Source organism: Temnothorax curvispinosus, unplaced genomic scaffold (assembly GCF_003070985.1).
Source record: "Temnothorax curvispinosus isolate PA1 unplaced genomic scaffold, ASM307098v1 QBEX01018554.1, whole genome shotgun sequence".
Classification (NCBI taxonomy): Eukaryota; Metazoa; Arthropoda; class Insecta; order Hymenoptera; family Formicidae; genus Temnothorax; species Temnothorax curvispinosus.
The window spans coordinates 54000-75719 of NW_020228334.1; the positions used below are offsets into that span (position 1 = coordinate 54000).

At 36.8% G+C, this 21720-nt stretch overlaps 7 protein-coding genes across 12 annotated transcripts; 5 read left to right on the forward strand and 2 right to left on the reverse strand.

Annotated features, from left to right (window-relative positions):
- Window positions 1-101: 101 nt before the first annotated feature.
- On the forward strand, window positions 102-4883 carry LOC112468505 (hypoxia up-regulated protein 1). 3 transcript variants are annotated; one of them, XM_025037709.1, is made up of 9 exons: window positions 102-271; window positions 489-635; window positions 793-1753; window positions 1844-2106; window positions 2203-2336; window positions 2443-2681; window positions 3257-3548; window positions 3757-4186; window positions 4294-4883. In XM_025037709.1, exons 2-9 carry the CDS (start codon window positions 489-491, stop codon window positions 4678-4680), a joined length of 2853 nt encoding a protein of 950 aa, XP_024893477.1. In that variant the 5' UTR covers window positions 102-271; the 3' UTR covers window positions 4681-4883. The 3 variants fall into 3 exon arrangements, with proteins under 3 accessions (XP_024893477.1, XP_024893479.1, XP_024893478.1); XM_025037711.1 differs by having other exon boundaries at window positions 2443-2636; XM_025037710.1 differs by lacking the exon at window positions 102-271 and adding an exon at window positions 278-369.
- Window positions 4884-5851: 968 nt separating this feature from the next.
- On the forward strand, window positions 5852-7450 carry LOC112468515. The gene is made up of 4 exons (XM_025037723.1): window positions 5852-6324; window positions 6402-6604; window positions 6675-6798; window positions 6998-7450. The coding sequence occupies exons 1-4, from the start codon at window positions 6271-6273 to the stop codon at window positions 7223-7225; spliced, it is 609 nt and encodes a 202-aa protein (XP_024893491.1). The 5' UTR covers window positions 5852-6270; the 3' UTR covers window positions 7226-7450.
- On the reverse strand, window positions 7336-8979 carry LOC112468516 (N-alpha-acetyltransferase 38, NatC auxiliary subunit). Its single transcript, XM_025037724.1, has 2 exons — window positions 8611-8979; window positions 7336-8175 (listed from the first exon to the last, which is right to left on the reverse strand). The coding sequence occupies exons 1-2, from the start codon at window positions 8680-8682 to the stop codon at window positions 7933-7935; spliced, it is 315 nt and encodes a 104-aa protein (XP_024893492.1). The 5' UTR covers window positions 8683-8979; the 3' UTR covers window positions 7336-7932.
- Window positions 8980-9155: 176 nt separating this feature from the next.
- Window positions 9156-10861, forward strand: LOC112468514 (NADH dehydrogenase [ubiquinone] flavoprotein 2, mitochondrial). The gene is made up of 4 exons (XM_025037722.1): window positions 9156-9319; window positions 9804-9866; window positions 9971-10429; window positions 10512-10861. The coding sequence occupies exons 1-4, from the start codon at window positions 9284-9286 to the stop codon at window positions 10683-10685; spliced, it is 732 nt and encodes a 243-aa protein (XP_024893490.1). The 5' UTR covers window positions 9156-9283; the 3' UTR covers window positions 10686-10861.
- A 322-nt stretch (window positions 10862-11183) lies between these two features.
- Window positions 11184-14134, forward strand: LOC112468517 (mismatch repair endonuclease PMS2). The gene is made up of 5 exons (XM_025037726.1): window positions 11184-11401; window positions 11517-11676; window positions 12023-13218; window positions 13358-13607; window positions 13762-14134. Exons 1-5 carry the CDS (start codon window positions 11315-11317, stop codon window positions 14085-14087), a joined length of 2019 nt encoding a protein of 672 aa, XP_024893494.1. The 5' UTR covers window positions 11184-11314; the 3' UTR covers window positions 14088-14134.
- A 953-nt stretch (window positions 14135-15087) lies between these two features.
- Window positions 15088-17166, reverse strand: LOC112468518 (glutamate-rich WD repeat-containing protein 1). Of its 4 annotated transcripts, none has more exons than XM_025037729.1 (4): window positions 17050-17166; window positions 16343-16832; window positions 15853-16254; window positions 15088-15745 (listed from the first exon to the last, which is right to left on the reverse strand). In XM_025037729.1, exons 2-4 carry the CDS (start codon window positions 16816-16818, stop codon window positions 15256-15258), a joined length of 1368 nt encoding a protein of 455 aa, XP_024893497.1. In that variant the 5' UTR covers window positions 16819-16832; window positions 17050-17166; the 3' UTR covers window positions 15088-15255. The 4 variants fall into 4 exon arrangements, with proteins under 4 accessions (XP_024893497.1, XP_024893495.1, XP_024893498.1 ...); XM_025037727.1 differs by lacking the exon at window positions 17050-17166 and adding an exon at window positions 16969-17049 and having other exon boundaries at window positions 16343-16873; XM_025037730.1 differs by lacking the exon at window positions 17050-17166 and adding an exon at window positions 16969-17035.
- Window positions 17167-20168: 3002 nt separating this feature from the next.
- On the forward strand, window positions 20169-21330 carry LOC112468511. Its single transcript, XM_025037719.1, has 3 exons — window positions 20169-20462; window positions 20546-20867; window positions 21018-21330. The coding sequence occupies exons 2-3, from the start codon at window positions 20689-20691 to the stop codon at window positions 21328-21330; spliced, it is 492 nt and encodes a 163-aa protein (XP_024893487.1). The 5' UTR covers window positions 20169-20462; window positions 20546-20688.
- Window positions 21331-21720: the final 390 nt, after the last annotated feature.

Here is a 21720-nt window from a genome sequence, read left to right on the forward strand (position 1 = left end):
CGCGGCGCGACGCGATTGGCTCGGATTTGCCAACGCGGACCAATGGCGTCCAGTCGTTGGCGCCGCGCCGCGCCAATTGCGACGTGCCACACCAACACATGGTGCGCCGGAGAGTTCTCGCGGAGAGTGTCGCGGTGGAGGGTGGTCACGCTCGGGCTTTTTGTTGATTCAAAAGGGGCTGCGATGCGCGAGCGTGTGTTCTGAATGCTGTACAGCTGAGAGCCGTTCCCCTTGAGTACGTCGTGTGCCGTCGGTAGACCTGAGCGCAAAGGTGAGCGCGCGTCAACCTGCTCCGTTAAAAACGCTTCCGATCGACGTGCGCCTCACGTCGCCGGTATTCATAACCAAGTTTTGACAGCTGAGACGACAGTACGTAGAGCCCTTCGTGCCTTCGATCCGGCGCGAGCGCGTGCACGTTAATATTCTCGAGCTCGCGCGCGAATTTTCCCCGCGGTCGCGGCATACTTCACGTCTGTCTCCGTTTCCAGATGGGATTCTCGCAGAGAGGGCAGAGAGGCATGTGGATGGCGTCGCTAGCCTTGCTCATAATCGCCACTTTCGTCGACATCAGCGAAGAAATTGCCGTTATGAGCGTCGACCTTGGTAGCGAATGGATGAAGGTCGCTATCGTCTCGGTACGTAACAATCTGTCGGCAACGAGTGCGTATCCGATCCGATGGGCTTGTCGGACTACTGGTTTTGCATTAGCGAGCTTTATCGAATGTATCCAACGCAGATTTGTACTTTTGAAAAATTGATCGTGTCTCTTACGAAATGCTCTTTGCTCCGCAGCCAGGTGTTCCTATGGAAATAGCTTTAAATAAGGAGTCGAAGAGGAAAACGCCAGTCACGATTGCGTTCAGGGATGGGGAGAGATCGTTCGGCGAGGACGCCCAAGTGATCGGAGTGAGATTCCCCCAGAACACCTTCTTCTACATTCTAGACCTTCTGGGAAAGCCTATAGACAATCCACTAGTACAACTCTACCGAAAGAGATTTCCTTATTACGACATTGTTGCCGACGAGGAGCGAAAAACCGTAGCGTTTAGATTAAATGAGAACACGACGTTCACTCCGGAAGAGTTGCTCGCGCAGATACTGCACAAAGGCAAGGAGATGGCGGAAGCTGCCGCCCATCAGAAGATCAACGAAGCTGTTATCACCGTGCCGGGATTCTTCAATCAGGCCGAGAGGCGAGCCTTGATTCAAGCGGCCGAACTCGCCGGGTTGAAGGTGTTACAGCTCATAAACGATTACATGGCGGTCGCTTTAAACTACGGCGTATTCGGTAGAACTGAGATAAACGATTCCGCTCATTACATCATGTTTTACGACATGGGTGCTAGCAGCACCACCGCGACGGTCGTCAGCTATCAGAACATGAAAACGAAAGAGAGGGGTTTCCTCGAGAACAATCCTCACGTTTCCGTGCTCGGTGTGGGATACGATCGCACGCTCGGCGGATTGGAAATGCAAATCAGACTGCAGCAGTACTTGGCGCAGCAATTTGACGCTCTTAAAAAGACACCGAATTCGGTGTTCAAGAGCCCAAGAGCGATGGCGAAGCTCTTCAAGGAAGCTGGACGCGTGAAAACTGTACTTAGTGCTAACGCGGACCATTTTGCCCAGATAGAAAGTTTGATAGACGATATCGACTTCAAATTGCAAGTCACGAGAGAGAAGCTGGAAGAGATATGCGCCGATTTGTTCGAACGTGTAGCGAATCCTGTGAAGATCGCATTGGAAACTTCAGGTGATTATCTTCTTACGGATACATGATTATGATTCTTAAATGTATATTTAAATAAATACTAAACGCATACATGTTGTGATACTGTTTCAGGTTTGACAATGGATGTTATATCGCATGTGGTATTGGTAGGAGCAGGTACCCGCATGCCGAAGGTACAAGAGGCATTGTCCCAATACGTAAAAACAGAATTATCAAAAAATGTAAATACGGATGAGGCAGCTGCTTTAGGGGCTGCGTACAAGGCGGCTGATCTTGGGCAGGGTTTCAAGGTCAAGAAGTTTGTCACGAAAGACGCTTTGTTGTTCCCGATTCAAATCACTTTTGATAGAACTGTTGATAATAAAGTTAGACAGGTAAAATATTATTATATGGTATTTGACTTTTTCATATATTTTAATCTTTCGTATTAAAAGGTTATCTACATGTTTTTTTCATCAATTTTTGTACAGGTGAAGAAGATGTTGTTTGGAAAAATGAATCCTTTTCCACAAAAGAAAATTATTACATTTAATAAGCATACGAATGATTTTGATTTTCATGTAAATTATGCTGAGTTGGATTATTTGCCTGCGAGTGAGGTAACGTAAGTATCTGTAGTTTTTATTTATCTGTAATACTGGGAACAAATATTATTTTAGATATTAGAATTTTCATATCTCTAAAACTACAGGGATTGAATTTTTTTACAGTGCTATTGGTGATTTACGTATATCTACTGTGTCGTTGAGTGGCGTAGCCGAGGCTTTAGAAAAGCATGCCAAGGAAGGCGCCGAGAGTAAAGGAATCAAAGTGCACTTTAATATAGACGATAGCGGCGTACTGAACTTATTGACCGTAGAATTAGTTTCCGAAAAATCGAGTACTGTCGTTGACGAAGAAGAGGGTACTTTCTCAATACTTGGCTCAACTATTAGTAAATTCTTTGCAGGTTTGTGCCGAAGGCAGTGCAAAAAATGATACCGTTAATTTTTGTTGTGTGTACAAGTTTTCAATTTCGATGATATTTGCACTATACTGGTTCTTCTTTATATCTTGTTTGTATATATTGAAGAACTGTTTTATTTTTGAAGAAAAAGCACATATGTTACTTTCGTAACAAACAAAAGCAAAGATTCTTTCATGTTACGTTTTGAAATCATTGCAAGCATTTTTATCAAGAAATACGTAGATGTTTTGAAAAGGAAAAAAACAGCACTATCATCGAGTAGGGCTCAGATTTTGATGTTGTTGACAATTAAACTCTTGCAGTAATGAGTTTTTAAAATTTATATATTAATAATCATTCTATAATGATGATGTATATATTAACAGATTAATGTTAATAGAACGGCTCCCGTTCTATTAATGGCGATATATTTTTGTTTACAACCATTTTATTAGACGTTACATGAGGTAAAATTTTGAAGTCTTGAATTGTGCGATCCGTTGTCAACTACATAAAACTCTAGGCTCTGATCATAAATTATCCAAATAGCACGTTAGATTGAAGTTTCAATCTTTCAGGTTCTTCATTAGAAAAAGAAACAGCGGACAAAGCAGAGGAATCGCCGAAAGAGGATATAAAACCAGTGCACGAAGAACCAGAATTTTCGGATTCGACGAAAGAAACAGACGAGAAGGAGAAGAAAAAGAGCGAGACAAAAGTGAACGAGGATAAGGCTGCAAATAAAACCGAAAAGGCGGACAAAGAGAAGAAAGCCACGATCGTTCAGATCAAGGAACCTATCAGTTCGGAAGAGATTAAACTAGGATCATTAATCTTGTCCGGTGAAAAACTCGGGGAATCTCGAGACAAGTGAGCACAGATATATTTATTCGCAACGTGAAATAATAATAAAAAAATAATTTCCATCTTTTATATATATTCTGTTTTAAATTAACGTTAATGTAAATGTTACTCTTTTTTTATTGCCTCTTCTCTTGGCAAGCAAATATAATTAGCATAATTATGATAAATATAATTTATACTATTTTGATAAAACTGTATCCTTACTTTTCTTTAGGATACATCGTTTGGACGTGCACGATTCGGAGAAAACGCGCCGCGAAACTGCGTTAAACAACCTCGAGTCGTACGTAATCGATGCGCAGCAGAAGTTCGACTCCGAGGAATTCTCGAACGCGGCTACCGAGAAGGAGATCGAGGAGATTCGAAAAGCATGCGCCGAAATCTCCGAATGGTTGTACGAGGACGGATTCACCGCGACCGCGGAAGTTTACGAGGAGAAATTGATGGAACTGCAAAAGTTAACTAACGACGTCTACGAGAGAGTGTTCGAATACCGAGAACGACCAGAAGTCATGAACGGAATGGTTTCGCTACTCAAAGGCAGTAGATTGTTCTTAGAGAATATGCGTAACTTGAGTCAAACGACCGAAATTATAACGAAGGTTGAAGTCGAGATGTTAGAAAAATTGATCAACGAGACACAGGTAAACGATTTAATTTTAATAATATCTAAAGTGACTTCGACTGACAGTATATATACTATTATTATATATTTATTAGTATGAATATAAAGAGCGATATTTTTCTCCAGGATTATCACGATACAGTTTCGAAATATTTCGAAGATGCACTACTAAACATACAAGTAAAATACAAAGTCCGCCAGATCGCGAATAAAATGGAGTTACTTGATAGAGAAATTAAATACCTTCTGAACAAAGTAAAGATATGGAAACCGAAACAGGAGTCTGCAGCGAATCAAACGACGGATAATAAAGGTGAGCGCACGATAGAGGAAAATGAAGAACCCGCAGCCGATTCCGATACTGAAAAAGACCAGGCTGCGGAAGAATATACGGAGGAGCAACGACAGGAACCGGAGACGACGGATACACAGGATCCAGTACTTCTACCGGAAAGCGAGAAAACACAATTACCTAAGGAGGAAGTTCAGGAAGAAACGCATCAAGAACTATAAGAAATAATTTATTTAAAAGTGTGATTCTTTGTTATTGATCGACGATATCCGTCGATTTAGACAATTTTTCTATAGATTACTTTCGTCAGATGCATTTAAAGTTAAAGCGGAAATTCTCTCGTGCATTGCTGTTGAATAAGTTGTTCTGCGAATGCGAACACGAGCTGTTCCATTTGATTAATAATATGTATTTATATAATGGATATGGTTTCATCGTTCATTCATAGCAGAAAAGTTATTGCAAGAGTATAAATTCTTATCGAAGATTGTTCGCGATAATTATGTTACACAAGTGCCAAGCCAACAGCAGATCCCGACAATTGATAACGGATTACTTGATAATGGACATGCGTAAAGTTAGGCCAGTTCTGCGAGAGGGACTTATCTCTCTCGAATCTTTACAGCATGAATTTGTGACTTTACATGTAAAATGCTTCTGCTGCAAGTATATCGTATATCTTTTAATTATGTATTATCACGCTACATACGAGGTTGCAGTATAAAGCATACTATTGCTTGTAAAAACACGAATGACAAGGACATATATAAAATAATTTTGGTTCGTAAAATAATTCTTGCATATCTTTCGGGGAGTGGATCTTTTCGTGTAGTAAAACAGCCCTACGTTCTCGCAAAATGTATATCGGTAGTCTTCGAATGAATTTATCACGTTTTCCTATATGCATTGATTTGTATCATCTTTTTTATAAAGGAAGATTTACATAAATCTTTCCATTTTCTGTTATTTATAGTGATATCATATATATATAAAAAAAATATGTGACAATTCAGATATTCTAATATATATTTCTTAAAGAAGTTAGATAGAATATATATGGAATATTGGTTATTTTGTAAATATATATATATATATATAACCATTTGCACAATGTGAAATAGATAAAAGTCGGCCCCTCGAGAATCGTAAGATAAGATTGCTTTTCTGGCTTCAATATTTAGATGAGTTCTTTGAAAATCACGAACACGATATGATTATTCTACTGCCAAATAGGCGTTCGGATTCGAAAAATTTTTATCATTCCAATAAAAATAATTGTAAATTTAAATGTTATTCATATTATTTTGAATAAATAAAAAAATATAAGAGAGAAAGGGAGAGAAAAACATTGGAATAAAGAAACAAAATGTATTGTCACCATTATTTTTCTTTAAAAAAATATATATTAATGATAAAATTATTAAAAAGTTAATCTTTCCATGTGGGGGAAAAATTAACCATTGCAGTCAAACTTCCGTTATTTTTTTTATTTATAATTGGCTCTGTAAACATCTGGAAATTAAATTTCTTGTTCTCTTTCGAGAAAACTACTAGAAATCGCTCAGCTGATTTCTACTAGCGAGGTTATGTACACAGTACCGGTTACTCGCTCCTTTTACTCGCTCTTCAAAATTTCTCTTTCTGAACGTCTTACGGATTATAACGCGTCTTCATTTATGCATGTTAAAGGATACGTAGGTGAAGGACTAAAAAAAAATTAAGAATAGAGAGGTTATCAGAAATTGCTGGTCTCAATGAATTAAAAAAAAAAAAAGTGGTTTGACTGTACATTAATTATATTGTTAGCAAGTATGGCCATGCGTCAAGTTCTTAGAAAATTATGGAAAGATATTAGACCCGCAATGGTGAGAATATAATTCATATTTTAATTCCTATATATTTAATTTTAAATATAAAAACTAAAAAAAGCCTACAATTGCAGTACACATCAGGTATGTTGTTTGCACATTGCAACTCACCCGACAAGCCTAGTGAAAACGACAAGTTAAAACTGGCACCACCAGATGTAAATAAGCTCACTCATGAGTATATGATAAAACAATCTGCGTTGGATACTGCTAACAGCGTAACTCAGACATTAACTGTTGCTTACACGGCTATAGTAGATCTGAGCGTTGAATACAGGTAATTAAAAATAATAACATAGATCTACGAAGATAAAGGTGTGTCTCCGTTTATCGTGACAATTTTGCAGAACATTGTTGAACGAGCTCATTTCCCTTCTCGAAGAAACTATAATTCACAATGTAAGTGACGCGCACGCGGATCTGATTGTGCAGTTACGGAACGAAATGCAAGAGAGGAAGGAGAAGATTACGGTAATAAGGAATTGCTTAAGAAACGAGATAATCCTGCCTGACGTAATATCAAATATTACTCAAACATTAAATATTGCAGTCTAAAATTCTAAATAATTAATCAAAATTAAAATTCTCTTTTGACACAAAATATAGATTGTATACATATCTTGCACCATAAAAATATAATTATATAAGTCAAAACGCAAATCTCTTTTAGCGCTTAACTACGTATATGGATTACGTGCACAAAATGGCAGTAGCTAGCGCGGAGCTATGTTACATGTGTGAGATGGATAGTTTGACTGGCACGCTTCAACAAAGGATAGAGGATGCGTTAGACAGGGTAAAGACAGAAATTAACTGCAATGCAGAATTGGAACGAGCATACCGGCTTATACAGGAACAGTCCATCAAAAGTAGTAAAGAAATAACTGAGAAGCAATGAACTTTTATAGGGAATGTTCTAATATTATAGAGATCGAGATTGAAATATGCTCAGAGCAAGTTTTATTTTTTCTATGAAAAAAAAATTAAAAATAATTTGTTTTGTTATGGTATCTACATATATTAATAAATGATTTTCCTCCGCATCTACCAGTATATTATTACATCACTTAACAGTTAACATTAATCTTATTCAATATTATTTCATTTTTTTCTTATTTTTTATTCAAAGCGACAACCTATATTGGCTATATTAAAGGTGTTTGATACACTAGGACTATTTTAGTCTTAAGTATTTCTCTTATTATCTAGAATTCATAACAACCTCATCATAAAAATATGATTAGAATAAAGCATGCCTCACTATTCTGTTCAGTCTAATCGTGATAATTCAAGAATTATCACAATTTTTGCACTGTATTCATATTATTTTCAAGTTTGCTTTAATAAGATCAGTAAGGTGTAATATAAATATGTTCGATATAAGTGTTGAATATATCAATTATTAACGGAGCAGGATTTATACCTTTTCATTTTTCACGCAAACCTGTTCGTATCACAAAAAAAACTAAGTCTTCAAAATATAAAGACATATATATATACAATATATTCGTATAATATTCAACACACAGCACACACGTAAAATATATTACTTAAATAAACATAATAGGGAGAGAGTATTTACAGACTTGTGAGAACGGTGCCGCTTCAAACGTCTAAATGTATCGAGACAATGTGCCGACCGGGCACCATCACCAAGCCTAAAACTCTCGCTTCCGTGTGCTCCATGGACAGGTACTCGGTGCACGAGCCCAAAATAACGTTGGCGTCACGATCCGTGCAGAGAAACGCTCCTCTCAAGACCCTTCCGTCGGTCATCTCGATACGCAGATGTCGATTCAGCCAGCTCCTCAGCTTCTGTTTGGCTGGCGATTCCTCAGAGACTGCCTGCTGTAGAATAGAAGCACGATTATAATTCTCACGTATTCTCAGGTATAGTGAACATTTCTAGAAAAACTTTGTTCTTTAAAAGCTTTATTAAAGCTTTCTCCAGCGATTCCTTGTAATTATCTTGTAGTCCACAAAATTACCGGACGAGTTGTTTTTAATGCAGAATATTAAAAAAAATTCTTGCATCTATACAAGTGCAATCTATGTAATTTATTGTAATTGTTTAAATAACGAAATATGAATGAGAATAATACATATATGATAATATCAATTCGGTAAGACCGTGCTCCAAAGACGTACATAACCTGTGCGCGCGATAAAAATCGATAAAAATTTAAACTTGTGGTCGTGAGAAGGACGCACAGATCTCGCAAAGTAACAGTTGTAGCGAAAAATTGGAAAGATCATATGAAGGGGAAAGAAATGTAGAATTACCTCCTCATTCCCGTGCTCGTTGTTCACGACGTTGCTCAAATTGTGCACCGTCTCCTTCATACTCGCGCTCATCGCACTCCCGTTTACCCTCGTTTACGGGCAGGATGGACTTCTCACTTCTCAGATGAAAACACCTCGACACCGTACCGCGATTTGCTGGGTCGCGATCACACGTACGATTCAAATTTGTTTTGATCTCGCTGATCTATAACCCGACGGATGACGGACCTGCAATTTTGTTCCTTGCGGCCGCACCATATTGAAGTTTCTGCACTTAAAACGAGACAGACGTATATAATTTGACGTCGGAGAGAGGAAGAGAGAAAGCGAAAGGACGTGCGAAATGTTCAATCGACGAGGAACGGAACAACTGTTCCTTGCGGTTGCACCATCTTATTACACTTTATGCATTTTCTGCACTTGAAATGAAATGGACATGTAATTAGATGTTGGAGAGAAAAGGAAGCAAATAGGAACTCTACACTCTACTACACAAAGAGCAGAATTCAAATAAAATTCACTTTAAGGTTAGGTTAGGTTAGGATAGCCTGGCAGCTGCGCGGTTGCCACGGTTCCCCGTGATTGTGGCGGAGGGTGAGCGGGTTGACGTTTGTTTGACAGAGTGCAGCAAGCAAGAATCTCGTCGTGCTGCCGGTCATTCAGCCGTGTCAACATGCTGACGTCTCTACGACGAGCTTGCGGGCTCCTCGTGAGTAAATCACTCGCTGAAAGTTTACCGATGTCGCACTCATTGCAGTTTGCTTCACCGCTATAACCTCAAACACCTTACATAATCTTGTATTTTCAATTGAAACTGATCGACTTTGTAAAACACTTCTCGAATGCAAGTCAATTACTTGATATTTTTACGAAAGGAGCATGTGTATTTTATTTTATGTGAAATACTTGACATTTTTACGAGAAAATATCCCTATCTTATTCGATCCAAAACAATGCAAGCGTTATTTAGGAAGAACACCTTATTTTTGACTATTATTTTATCTATCTTTACTTCTATTGATTCTAAATTAAGCTTGTGAGAGTCAGAATGAATAAATAAGATGTAAGATAAAAGTTTATAGGCGTGTATGCTTTCTTCTCTCTGTAAAGTTTGCATATTCACCATCTGGCACTTGACCTATTATTTGATCTATCACTTGACACGTATTTAAGATCAATTATTTCCTCAACAGGCTTCAAGAAACATTAGGGGAGTGCAAACAACAGCAAATCGCACGTCGGACCAGCTGTTTGTTGTACGTAATAATAATAAATAGCAATAATAATAATAATAATAATAATAATAATAATAATAATAATAAATAATAACAGGATATTATACATGGTATTTAAATTTCAGCACAGAGACAGCGAGCATGACAATCCTAATATACCGTTCGAGTTCAACGAGGCGAATAAGAAGCGGATCGAAGCTCTGCTTGCGATTTATCCCGAAGGACACAAGCGTGGTGCCATGATACCTCTGTTGGATCTGGCGCAGCGGCAGCACGGCTGGCTGCCCATCTCCGCCATGCACAAAGTCGCCGAGATACTGGACGTGCCGCGCATGAGAGTGTACGAGGTAGCCACGTTCTACACGATGTTCAATCGCAGGCCCATGGGCAAGTATCACATACAGATTTGCACCTGCACTCCGTGCTGGCTGAGGGACTCCGACTCGATAGTCAACGCCGTGACGAAGGCCGCGAATTGCGAGCTCGGCGGCAGCTCCGCGGACAAGCTGTTCACCGTCTCGGAAGTGGAGTGTCTGGGCGCTTGCGCCAATGCGCCGATGTTCCAAGTGAACGACGATTATTATGTACGTATATACCTGTCCTTTTAGGAACAACAGCCTCGAGTGAAAACGACGCTGTACTTGTCATTCCTTTTTTCTTTTGCAGGAGGATTTGACCCCGGAAACTGCAACGGCTATAATAAATGCTTTCAAGAAGGGCGAGAGGCCGTCGCCGGGCCCACAGAATTCTCCGAGATTCGCGGCTGACCCTGCCGGTGGACTTACGTCGTTGACGTCTCCGCCACCGGGTCCCGGATTTGGAGTTAGGTCGGACTTGTAAAATATATGGTATTTGATAGGGCTGTAGTGTACGTTAACGAATGTAAAAAGATTATTAATAAATACATGTCAAAGTAGCAAATTATTTCGTTGACACGTTGTCACATTTATGATTTTATATTTGTTTTATGTATGAAATAATTTTAATGTATCTAATAAATCTCCGAATTTGAAATATATATTACTTTTCCTTAGAATATAGTTGTGTTCTAAAAAATAGGGTATTAAATCAAACGATTAGAAATTATAAATTTAACCATTAAAGGAAGCATCTCTACTTTTATGATTATTGTAAACTCAAAGAATTTTATAAAATATAAAATTTTATAAAATAGAATATATCACATATTTATGAAAATATTTAATTTAATACCGTATAAGAATCATTATATTTATTAACATTAAATTGAGTATAATAACATTTATATTTTTGCATCGTTAAAAACTTGATTGTAAATTCTCTTTTATTTACGTTAGAACGAGAGCAAAGCCGTGATCACTGTGATCAGTTTGCCGACGGGTGCACGAGGGTGAGACACGCGCGCTTCGAATAAATCCGTAATTAATGTAATTACACTTTACACTCGTGTTAATTATTCCTGACGCTGAACACATGTGCCTGATCGAGCGATGGATGAGCCTGTTGCAACGACTGAGAAATCGAAAAAAATAGAAGCTATAAACAAAGAAACGGTCCATCACATCTGCTCCGGCCAGGTAAGGTTAAGTGTGTAATTAATAAAAGGCATAATTTGTTTATAAAGCAATGTCTCTTTAGGCTTTTTATTAAAAAAATAAAAAGATCTGAGATCATGTGCGAATGTTTCATTAGGTGGTGCTCGATCTTGCGATCGCAGTCAAAGAATTAGTGGAGAACAGTTTGGACAGCGGTGCTACAGTGATCGACGTCAAGCTTACTGATTACGGTAAAACGTGCATTAGCGTCAGTGACAATGGTAGCGGCGTTTTGGAACGGGACTTCGAAGGTTTAGGTAGGCTTGTAAATCAAAATAATTATTAGCAATTTAGAATGTTTAAAAAATTGTGTTACAACGAATGGAAACTACTCTGGTGGAACAATATCTCATAATTTTTTATATTATTAATCGAAATTTCTATTAAGACTTTCTGAGAATGCTCAAAATTTTTCAGATTTTTTTTAGGAATTGTGAAGTATCTGAAAAATTTTATGTATATTTTTAGAATTTTTTATAAGTCTTAATTCTTAGAAAATTTCTGAGAAATTTTTTCACCAGGGTACATTTAATTTAGAGCCAGTCTTCCATTAAGAGGATTAAGGATAATTTTTAATGCGGTCACTTTTCTTCTATTAATCAGGCTTGAAACACCACACCTCAAAGCTTCGGGAATTCACAGACTTAACTGAAGTAAATACATTTGGCTTCCGTGGCGAAGCATTGAGTTCGTTGTGTGCTCTGTCCGAGCTGAGTATCATCACGAGGCACGCATCCAACGAGCATGGCTTTAAATTGGAATTCGACCGGAACGGCGTGCTCACGAAGAGAGAACCGTGCGCCAGAGAACAGGGTACCACGGTACACGCGAGGAACATATTTAAAAATCTGCCTGTGAGAGCGAAGGAGTTTCAGAAGAATCTGAAGAAGGAGTACGCTCGCGTTATCCAGGTCCTGTACAGTTACTGCTTGGTCTCCACCGACATCAAGATTACGTGTTCCAATTTGATAGCGGGTAAATCGCCCAATCTAATCGTGGCCACGAGAAACACCGACGACGTGCTGGACAATGTAAATTCCGTGTTCGGCAAGAAGTCTCTGGACGGGATCGTTAAACTCGAATTACAACCACCGGACGAAACAGTATTGCAAGAATACAATTTGCCCAATGACATTACTGTAGATTTCGATTGGGAGTGTTACGTGAGCACTTGCGATCACACAGTCGGACGTTCCTCGCCCGATCGACAATTTTTTTATGTAAACGGTCGGCCGTGTGATTTAACGAAGATCAGTAAACTGATCAACAGCGTGTATCACAAGTACAACAATAAGCAGTATCCGTTTGTCTTCTTTAATATCAAATTAGATCGACAGTGCGCTGATGTTAATGTCACTCCTGACAAAAGGACAATATTCGTTACGCAAGAACGACTCATATTAGCGACACTGAAATACAGTTTGACAACAAAATGGGACAAACTGCAAGGGAATTTTACAGTTAAAACTTTAACGGAATTAAATTTTGGCTTGAAAAGAACAATCTCGCCTAATCACACGCATCCGCCGGCTAAAAGATTACAAGTATCACCTTCGGTATCGCATACTGTGAAAGAGAGTAATATTCAGACTAATATCAGATCAATGAAAAAGCCTGTAGATGTAGAAATGATGATAAGTACAGTAACGATAAAAGAAAAATTAAATGAAAAAAAGAGTATTGCTGGAGCAGCCGTCAGTACAGCTAAAAGAATAAAATATAGAGTACAAATGGAAGCTAATCAACGTGAGGCTGAACAAGAACTGCAGAGAGAATTGACAAAAGATTCATTCGGCAAGGTTGGTAAAGTATATTGTATATTTTTTACTACATTTAATTATTTTATTATATACGATTATTAAATATAATTTACTATGTGATATATTAATGCCGGGACATTATGTATATTTATGTTTTGAACTTAGAAATCTTTTATAGATGGAGATAATAGGTCAGTTTAATCTTGGTTTCATAATAGCCCGCTTGGAGAATGACCTATTTATCATCGACCAACATGCCACCGACGAAAAATTTCGCTTCGAGAAGCTCAGTAACGAAACGAAGCTGAAAACTCAAAAGCTTATTGTACCGAAGTCGCTAAATTTCTCTGCGCTGAACGAAACAATACTCATAGAACATCAGCAAACATTTGAAGATAATGGGTTTACCTTTAATATCAATGAACAAGGTATATATACGTGTTCAATTTTCAGAATTTTTCATAACTGTTATTTCATAATAATTCTATGATGCTATTGATTAAGCTATAGAAATATTATCTAGTAAAATGATGAAATATATTAAATTGCTATAATTTTCTATACCGTATAACTATTTTTTAGCCGAGCCTGGCAAGAAAATAGAATTGACAGGAATGCCTGTCAGTGGTCATTGGCAGTTTGGTCAAGAGGATATTGAGGAATTGGTATTTCTTATCAGAGAAGCAGGCAATGAACACAAAGATAAGCACATATATCGTCCGAGCCGTGTTAGGCAAATGTTAGCGTCCAGAGCATGTCGCAGCGCGGTCATGATCGGCACAGCGTTAAACACAAGTGAGATGCAGAAGCTGGTAACACAAATGGCACAAATGCAGAATCCATGGAACTGTCCACATGGGAGGCCCACCATAAGGCACCTATTATCCTTATTACTAATGAACAAATGATCTGTGATGTTTTGACAAACGTATTTCATAAAGACAATAGAAATTTGCGTGTAGTTGGTTTGATTATTAGATGACGAATCGATATCTCTTTCCACGTTTACATCGCTCTCCTAGCTGCCGTTTCCTTCAGATTCTTTATAAATTTTTTCTATCTCTTAAGGCTAGTGCAAGTAAAAAGTTTTAGTCGTAAGGCCGTAAATTTTCCAATACGTAAGAATATACAGTTTTCCATACGTTGGTACATAATTTCTACTAATTGTTCTGTATAAAGAGTATCCGAAATGTCCTGTGACGATCACGGATATACTTTTTTGAAAATTTCGAATTACGAAACTGAAATCTTGAGAGAAGCAATGACAGCGATGTTGGTGACTTTGTTGATACATTAGATGAATTTATTTTCTGTAAGAGCGAAGACATCATCCGCAACAAAGAAGTCTAGTGTCTGCAAAGCAACAAAAGTTAACTTATCACTTATATTCAAACTTATCTCTCTATTCGACAAAACCTGAAAATGAATTGTGTCATAATGTTCATATTTCATTTAAAAAAATAAGATTTATTTTTCATTCAGTGTGTATGATACACATTAATTCTATAAAAATTTTTGTACAAAATGTTAGACGAAAAACTTGGAACATTTGACATTTTTACACAATGTATATCGCACACATAATCTGTAATTTATATAAAGGAGATTTTCTCGTAAATTATTCTTCTCTGTCCTATGAAAGAGAGATATACAAATCTCTCTCCTTCTCCCTCTCTTTATTTTATAAAATAATAAGAGACGCTAACTAATAATTAAAAATAACATTTTATACACAGGATTAAAGTACTGCCGCGCGTTTTACCGTTTGACATATTTGTTCATTACGTAACCATGAACGATCTGCGTGACTGTAATAGACTATAATAAAGAATTAGAGAAAGCCAATGATCGGTTTCACTGAATGGGGCAATGTAAATATAAGCAAATAATTTTTCATACAAGTCCATCTGTTTTGTTATTGAATTTTCGTTTATCAAAATTATAAGATTACATAAATAAGAATAAAATCGATTTACGAAACAACGATTTTGTAGATATATATTTTTCATAATATATCATTTTTCACCGTCTCTTAAATATATTCTTTTATATTATCCTACAGAGTGCGATATTCTATTATACACTAATCGTACGGAATATGTTGAATCCTGAATGCGCGGTCGATATCATGGTTCCTGGACATTGCGAGTGCCAATGCAACTCTTTGATATCTGACTGACCCTGATGTATGAATAGCAGCTGTGGCGGTAACTTGGCTAACACACTGTCTTGAGGTTCTTCCGTATGGTCTGCTTCTACTGACAGATCCCACTGAGCGATCTGATCGTCAGCCCCACCAGAAGCAAACACTGTAGCTTCTGTGGGATGCCATTCCACGGTGGTGACTGGCGCGGTGTGTTGCTTAAAAGTAGCGACCGGACTTGCACCATCGGATCCGAACTGTCGCAGATCCCATACGTGGAGGAATCCGTCGTCGCCGCCTGATACCAAAAACTGATTTTCCTTCGGATTCCACGAGATAACGTTGATATCGGCCGTGTGAGCACCAGACGCCGTCAACATACACGCATTGTGTGGACTCGCTCGCGTATCCCAAATCTTTATACTGAAATAAAAATTAATCTTTATAATAATTTGCGAGGCAGCAATATTCAATTCTTGATTCGATTCAATAATATAAGAGCATATACATATCTTATAGGAAATACGAACCTTTTGTCTACGGAACACGATGCCAGAACGTTCTTTTCATTTGGCGACCACTGCAAATCCTCCACACTGTGCAGGGCGTGCGAATTATACGGCCTTTGGTCTACGTGCCAGGATGCGCCACCGCTGTCGACACGCCATATGTGAATGTTACCTTTGCAATCGCCAGATGCTAGAGTGCCCGGCTCGGCGCGACTCCAATCAAGGCCGAATCCTTCAGACAGATGGCCTTTAAACGCATATAACGGTTTAATGCCTGCACTCGCTTTATCACACTTATTACGATATGCGGCCAGCAAGCTAGGATTCTCAACTGCAGTCAACTGTTCTTGCAAGTTCCAGATATTTACACGTCCCAGTTCGCTCCAACTGGCAGCTAAGACTGTTCCACCAAGTTTTGTACATCTATAAATGTCACAAATAAAAATGTATGTAGATATATACATTTCTGTAGTCATCAATTATAAATGACGGATCTTTTTAGAATACTTACCTCACCCTATTAATACATCCTTGGTGTTTTATAGGAGCGACGCTCATAACTGGTTTGCGCTCGTCGTCGTCGTCTTCCGAATCGCTCGATTCGCTGTCTGAATCTTCAGAGCTCTGCTTATTACCGCGTAAATTAGACATTTTCATTACGAGGAGATTATTGACGTGCGCCTTGGCAGCTTGTGTCCCGGCGACTATGTACATGCTTAAAGGATAACTCTCTCTGGAGTTGCCCAAATCATCTGGTATCACATCGAAGCTGAGGCACGGCGCTCCAGATTGTGCATGGTGCAATAATCTGTATGCCGATTTATCCACAGTGAGTTCCTCCCCCTCTTCCAATGCCTGTCCCGGAAGGTACACCTGCGACTTGGTTTCTTCTCGACTTTCGTCCGCGTTCTCGCCCTCCATGGACTCGTCGCTGCTCTCACTGCTTTCGCTCTCGTTCGCGACACCCTCCATCGGCTCCTCCTTCATTTCCTCAGGTATATCTTCGAAATGGACAGGCATGTTAAGTAAACGCAACCGGTGACTGCAACGACGAATTGTATAATTCTTTAATAAAATATTTAAAAGAATTTGCATTCTAATTAAAATATCGTATACACGTGCGATGTGTACCCTAACCTCAAAAATTGTTTTCTCCAAAATGTTACAGATTAGAAAGCTATATTAGCTAAACGTGTTTCCAATTAAATTTGTACTCACTTAAAAAAATACGACGATTAATTTATTATTGATTACGATTATCTTTTTCTTTTTAAATATAGGATTAAATAAATAGCTAGACTTTACGTTAAAAGTCACAGCTACTGCCACGCGGGATTATTCACCATCTGCGCCTGCGCCACCCTGCGCTGTTCGCTGAGCTGCGCATGCTCGTCATGTACATACATACCAATGTAAGCAATTTAAATTTTGAAATCTTTTCTTTGGTGCTCGTGCATGCGTGTATGCCGCGTATGTTCTTCTCCCACGTGGTGAAACACACTACAACGTGTATCGGAAAATGAAATAAAAGATACATTTTTTTAAAGTAAGATAAATAATACATTTTAAAAAATCTTAAGCCCGTTCTACAATAGCTGTAAGAGTATGCGGTAAGACGTAAGCAGTAAAAATTGACCAACTACTACAGTCGATTATTCTTGAATTGTAAAAATGTTATTGTCAATAGCTTACTGCTTACGCAGTGCTCACGTTTTACATCTACTCTTATATGTATACGGCTATTATGGAATGGACCTTAATTACATTTATAGCAGTTAAGCGTACCTAATTGTGGCGAATTTGAGCAATATAAATTTTGTAATTTTTTTTTTGTTTTTTTCTTTGTGCTCGTACACGTGTACCACGCGTGGTGAACACAGAGCTCGCGATATCTCAAATTTATAAAAAAAAAAACATTTTTCTAATAATATATTAATAAAATGTAATGTTCTTTAAAATAATTATTATTTAATATTTAATAATAATATACATGCAGGCTATGTAATAATAATGTCAGTACTAGCCACATGTGAATGGAAACAGAATAAATTTAGATTACATAATCTAATCTAATTATATATAATCTTACCGCTATAATTATAATAAATACATGATATACAATGCATTTTAACATATATTACACAAAAGCAAGGATTATTATTCTCTATATTTTTTGTCTTTTTTCAGAGAGAAAATATGACATCCCATTATCAACCTTTATATAGCGAGAGTTGTAGTCGATATCCCTATGTCGGCAGAGTGTCCGTAGGAGAGGAGAGTAGTGTTGACTTCATCTATCAATTTGTGAAGAAGAGATTTGTTCCCAAGAACCATCAGAATATTAGCATATTCCATACTGCCCCTGACATAATTGGGCCACCCAAATTTCAAAACTATGGAGAACTATTTCATTTACCTTCTTTTTTTGAAAACGGATGGGTATGTATATTTTCTGGTATTATACATTATTGTCCAGTAAAAAGTAAAATCGCAATTCAAACTTACAAGAGTTTGTAGTAATTAACACTTTTTGACTTTTCAATACAGAATTCAGACAATAATGATGTTTCAATATCTCCATGGCAAAACGAAGAATTTGATGATGGGGCTGATTATATTCAGCTATGTAAAATTCGGCGGTATAAGACGAAGAAAAATAGATATATTTGTATGTAATATTTGAATTATCAGATATTGTTAAGAAGATATTGTTAAAGAAGATATGCTTTTGTTGAGAAGAGAGTATAATTATATATTTTCTATTTTGAAGGTATCGAGTTTCATGAAGCTGTATATCCAATCAGAGTCTGTATTTACGAAATACATCATCCTGGAAGCGTAATTCAAATTTCGGCTCAACATCCTAATAATAAGTGGTTTAAGTTGTGGGATAAATCGTCTCATTTTGTACCGCCGACATCAAGATTATTTTCTCCACCGTTATCGCATCGGCGTAACTTTAAGACCAAAATGCTCAAACTAACATTTGAAAACAGTTCACGTCTCTTTTACACAAAGTTAGATGCTGTGATGCTCATCGGTACATCAGAATTGATCCTTTCTAGAAATCCTAACGAGAGTCTAACTAATCTGTTAAAAAGAATTAACAGGATGTACTCTCCATACCATGATGATGTTCATAATTTAACAGCAGATTTAAAAAGTAGACACTTGGATATAGTTCATCTGCAACAGAATTTTCCCGAATATTGTATTTGTAAAAGGTATTATTTATCGTCAACGTTAAGTAGTAGTATTTAAATTTTTTTCTGTTATTAATAATGAAAATAAGTTTGTTCCTTTAATAATTGCAGCGATATAAGAAGGTTTTCTTCTAAGAGTAATTTGAAGCAAAAAAGGTGTCAGGAGGTAATCCCTTGTTATGAGCAACCTCTTGGATGTTCGGGCCCTATTTTATTAAATAGTCATTCAAATTATGCAAAGCGTATGAAACTTTCTTCGGATGAATCCAAGGACTTATCACGTTGCGGTTTATCTGCGCTTCCGGTAAAGTATTATAAGTGGTCTATTTCTCATCATATTATTTTATGGGGTTACACCACTGCAGAAGTCTAAAATAAAGCGTTTTTTTTGCGATTTTTTTTTGGATGAAAGGAAAAGTAAGAGTATAATAATATTCAAGGATGTAATTAATCATGTTTTTAAGTGTTAAAAAAAATATTTATTCAATAATAGTACAAAATTGCGACGTTGCAGCCATTCTCGCGAGGCATGTCGCGAGAATGCTGCGGCACGCAGTATAACTGACGCAAATTTGAATCTAAAAAAAAAAAAAATTGTTTTCTTAATCTACACGAGTATAGCTAGAGAAATACGTAGGGGATTTTGAAAATATTAATTTTTTTGTGATTGGCGAGCATTTGAAGTAAACAGTTCAATTTTTGACAAAAAAAAGGGGCAATTATTTGTTAATAAATAATGTTAGAATTAACTTATCGAAAATTTCGTACGTATTTCTCTTTGGAATGTTATTTTAAAGATATGGTTAAAATTTGGAGTGAATAAAATGAAAATTGTTGGACTTATACTGCGTGCCGCGGAGTAGTGCTATAGCGACTCGTGCGCCGCCATTTTGTATTTTTTTAACAAATAAAAAATTTTTTTACATACTTTAATATATGTCTAATAAAGCCTAAAAGTTCTTTTGACCATATATTTTATTCTTTTCTAAAAATAAAATACCAAAGAAAATGGGCAGCTACAGTGGTGTAACCCCTTGTCATCTCGAGTATTAAAATTATATATTTTATCTTTGCAGAATGAAATGCTACTAAAAATATTAAACTATTTAGATCTGACGACGTTATGCCGCATGAATTGTGTAGATAAATTCTTCAATTATTTAACACAGGACCCTTTACTCTATACACGTTTAAACATTCGACGTGTGACTGAAAAATTTATTACGCGCAAAGTATTTCGTTGCTTTACAGCTAGATGTAAATATTTGAAACAGTTAGATCTTACAGAAAGCAACTTTAATGTTAATAATTTCGTATACTTTCTTGATAATTGCGGCAGAAATTTAACGCACTTAAGACTGTATGCCTGCAAATCTGTTAACAGTCATGCCCTACTTAAAACTTCAGAAATATGCAAAAAATTGAAAGGTATATATATTTATATATGCATATAGTATATAATTATCAAGATTATGGGTAAATTGTATATACCTAATACAAATTTTTCTTAGAATTGGATCTAAGTTATTGTCGACTCATAGACGACGAAGGATTTTCGCACCTCGAGAAGCTGAAAAGTTTGGAACGTTTAAACCTTTGTGGTACGCGTATAAAAGCTCAACAGCTTTGCAAAATACTGCAAAAAAATCAACGGATGCGTGAGTTACATTCCCCAAGTCTTATAAACGAAGAAGCAGTTGTACTAGAATTGGGAAATTCGTGTCGTGACTTGGAAGCAATACAATCATTGAATACACGTCATGGTATTACACCTCATGGTATTAGTGCCCTCGCTAACTGTAAGAATTTACTAAAAATGGAGCTTAAAATGGCGTAAGTATGTTATATTTTCTTTTAAAATACATGTTATTGTATTCTTTATTAAAATTTGTTTGCTTCTCTTGTGTGCATCTTGAAAAAGTTACACGAATTTTTTCTTTGCAATTAAAGCGTACTGTAATAATTATATAATTTTTGTTACAGATACGAATATTCAGTTACTGATGATAGCTTATTTAAATTACTTTCCTCTTATCAAAACTTGCAAGAAGTTTATATTTTATTTGCTGCCCTCACTGATCACCAGTTGGAATTACTAGCACAGTGCAAAAACTTGAAAAAGTTATTTTTTCGTCTTGTGAAATTTCATACACCTAATAAATATTCCGTTATTTTTGAACAATGTCCTAACCTGCAAGAATTTTGTTTCATAAGCTGTGATATAAGCGATCAATTGGTTAATCAATGGAAGCAGAGATATCCGCATGTGTCCGTTTATACATACGACGAAGACTGAAAATTTGAATAATTTTTGTTTACTAGTTAAGGACATATTAATTTAGTTTTTAGTTAATTACGTCTACTTTTTAAATTTTTATACTTACAACCCCTACAGCACGAAATATTGCAGCAACTTGCAGCAACAGAATAACTTGCAGCAATATTGCAGCTATATTGCAATATTGCTGCAATGTTGCTGCAAGTTGCTGCAATATTTCGTGCTGTAGGGGAAAGTTACTTTGTAAAAATTGTCTGGTAAGCTAAGTTGTAAAAAAAGTTGATGTCTATAATAAAAACGAAATATATGTATTTATTTATAATTTTGTTATTTTTAAACAATTTTATATTTCTTTTCTTTTTCATAATTCGACTTTCTTGAATTACCTAAAATAATTTTAAAATTCAA

Bases quoted from the DNA above. Each gene is read 5' to 3' on its own strand.
- LOC112468518 (XM_025037727.1), bottom strand. From the start codon at position 16,851: ATGCCTGTCCATTTCGAAGATATACCTGAGGAAATGAAGGAGGAGCCG. The intron at 16,255-16,342 runs GTAAGTATTCTA...TGACATTTATAG, and splicing joins GGATGTATTAATAGGGTGAG to ATGTACAAAACTTGGTGGAA. The intron at 15,746-15,852 runs GTTCGTATTTCC...TTTTTATTTCAG, and splicing joins TCGTGTTCCGTAGACAAAAG to TATAAAGATTTGGGATACGC.
- LOC112468514 (XM_025037722.1), top strand. From the start codon at position 9,284: ATGCTGACGTCTCTACGACGAGCTTGCGGGCTCCTC. The intron at 9,867-9,970 runs GTACGTAATAAT...TTTAAATTTCAG, and splicing joins CGTCGGACCAGCTGTTTGTT to CACAGAGACAGCGAGCATGA. The intron at 10,430-10,511 runs GTACGTATATAC...TTTCTTTTGCAG, and splicing joins AAGTGAACGACGATTATTAT to GAGGATTTGACCCCGGAAAC.
- LOC112468505 (XM_025037709.1), top strand. From the start codon at position 489: ATGGGATTCTCGCAGAGAGGGCAGAGAGGCATGTGGATGGCGTCGCTA. The intron at 1,754-1,843 runs GTGATTATCTTC...ATACTGTTTCAG, and splicing joins GATCGCATTGGAAACTTCAG to GTTTGACAATGGATGTTATA. The intron at 2,337-2,442 runs GTAAGTATCTGT...ATTTTTTTACAG, and splicing joins TTGCCTGCGAGTGAGGTAAC to TGCTATTGGTGATTTACGTA.
- LOC112468511 (XM_025037719.1), top strand. From the start codon at position 20,689: ATGCGTGAGTTACATTCCCCAAGTCTTATAAACGAAGAAGCAGTTGTA. The intron at 20,868-21,017 runs GTAAGTATGTTA...TTTTTGTTACAG, and splicing joins AAAATGGAGCTTAAAATGGC to ATACGAATATTCAGTTACTG.
- LOC112468516 (XM_025037724.1), bottom strand. From the start codon at position 8,682: ATGAGCGCGAGTATGAAGGAGACGGTGCACAATTTGAGCAACGTCGTG. The intron at 8,176-8,610 runs GTAATTCTACAT...TCTATTCTACAG, and splicing joins ACGAGCACGGGAATGAGGAG to CAGGCAGTCTCTGAGGAATC.
- LOC112468517 (XM_025037726.1), top strand. From the start codon at position 11,315: ATGGATGAGCCTGTTGCAACGACTGAGAAATCGAAAAAAATAGAAGCT. The intron at 11,402-11,516 runs GTAAGGTTAAGT...ATGTTTCATTAG, and splicing joins ATCACATCTGCTCCGGCCAG to GTGGTGCTCGATCTTGCGAT. The intron at 11,677-12,022 runs GTAGGCTTGTAA...TCTATTAATCAG, and splicing joins ACGGGACTTCGAAGGTTTAG to GCTTGAAACACCACACCTCA.
- LOC112468515 (XM_025037723.1), top strand. From the start codon at position 6,271: ATGGCCATGCGTCAAGTTCTTAGAAAATTATGGAAAGATATTAGACCC. The intron at 6,325-6,401 runs GTGAGAATATAA...CTACAATTGCAG, and splicing joins AAGATATTAGACCCGCAATG to TACACATCAGGTATGTTGTT. The intron at 6,799-6,997 runs GTAATAAGGAAT...AATCTCTTTTAG, and splicing joins AGAGGAAGGAGAAGATTACG to CGCTTAACTACGTATATGGA.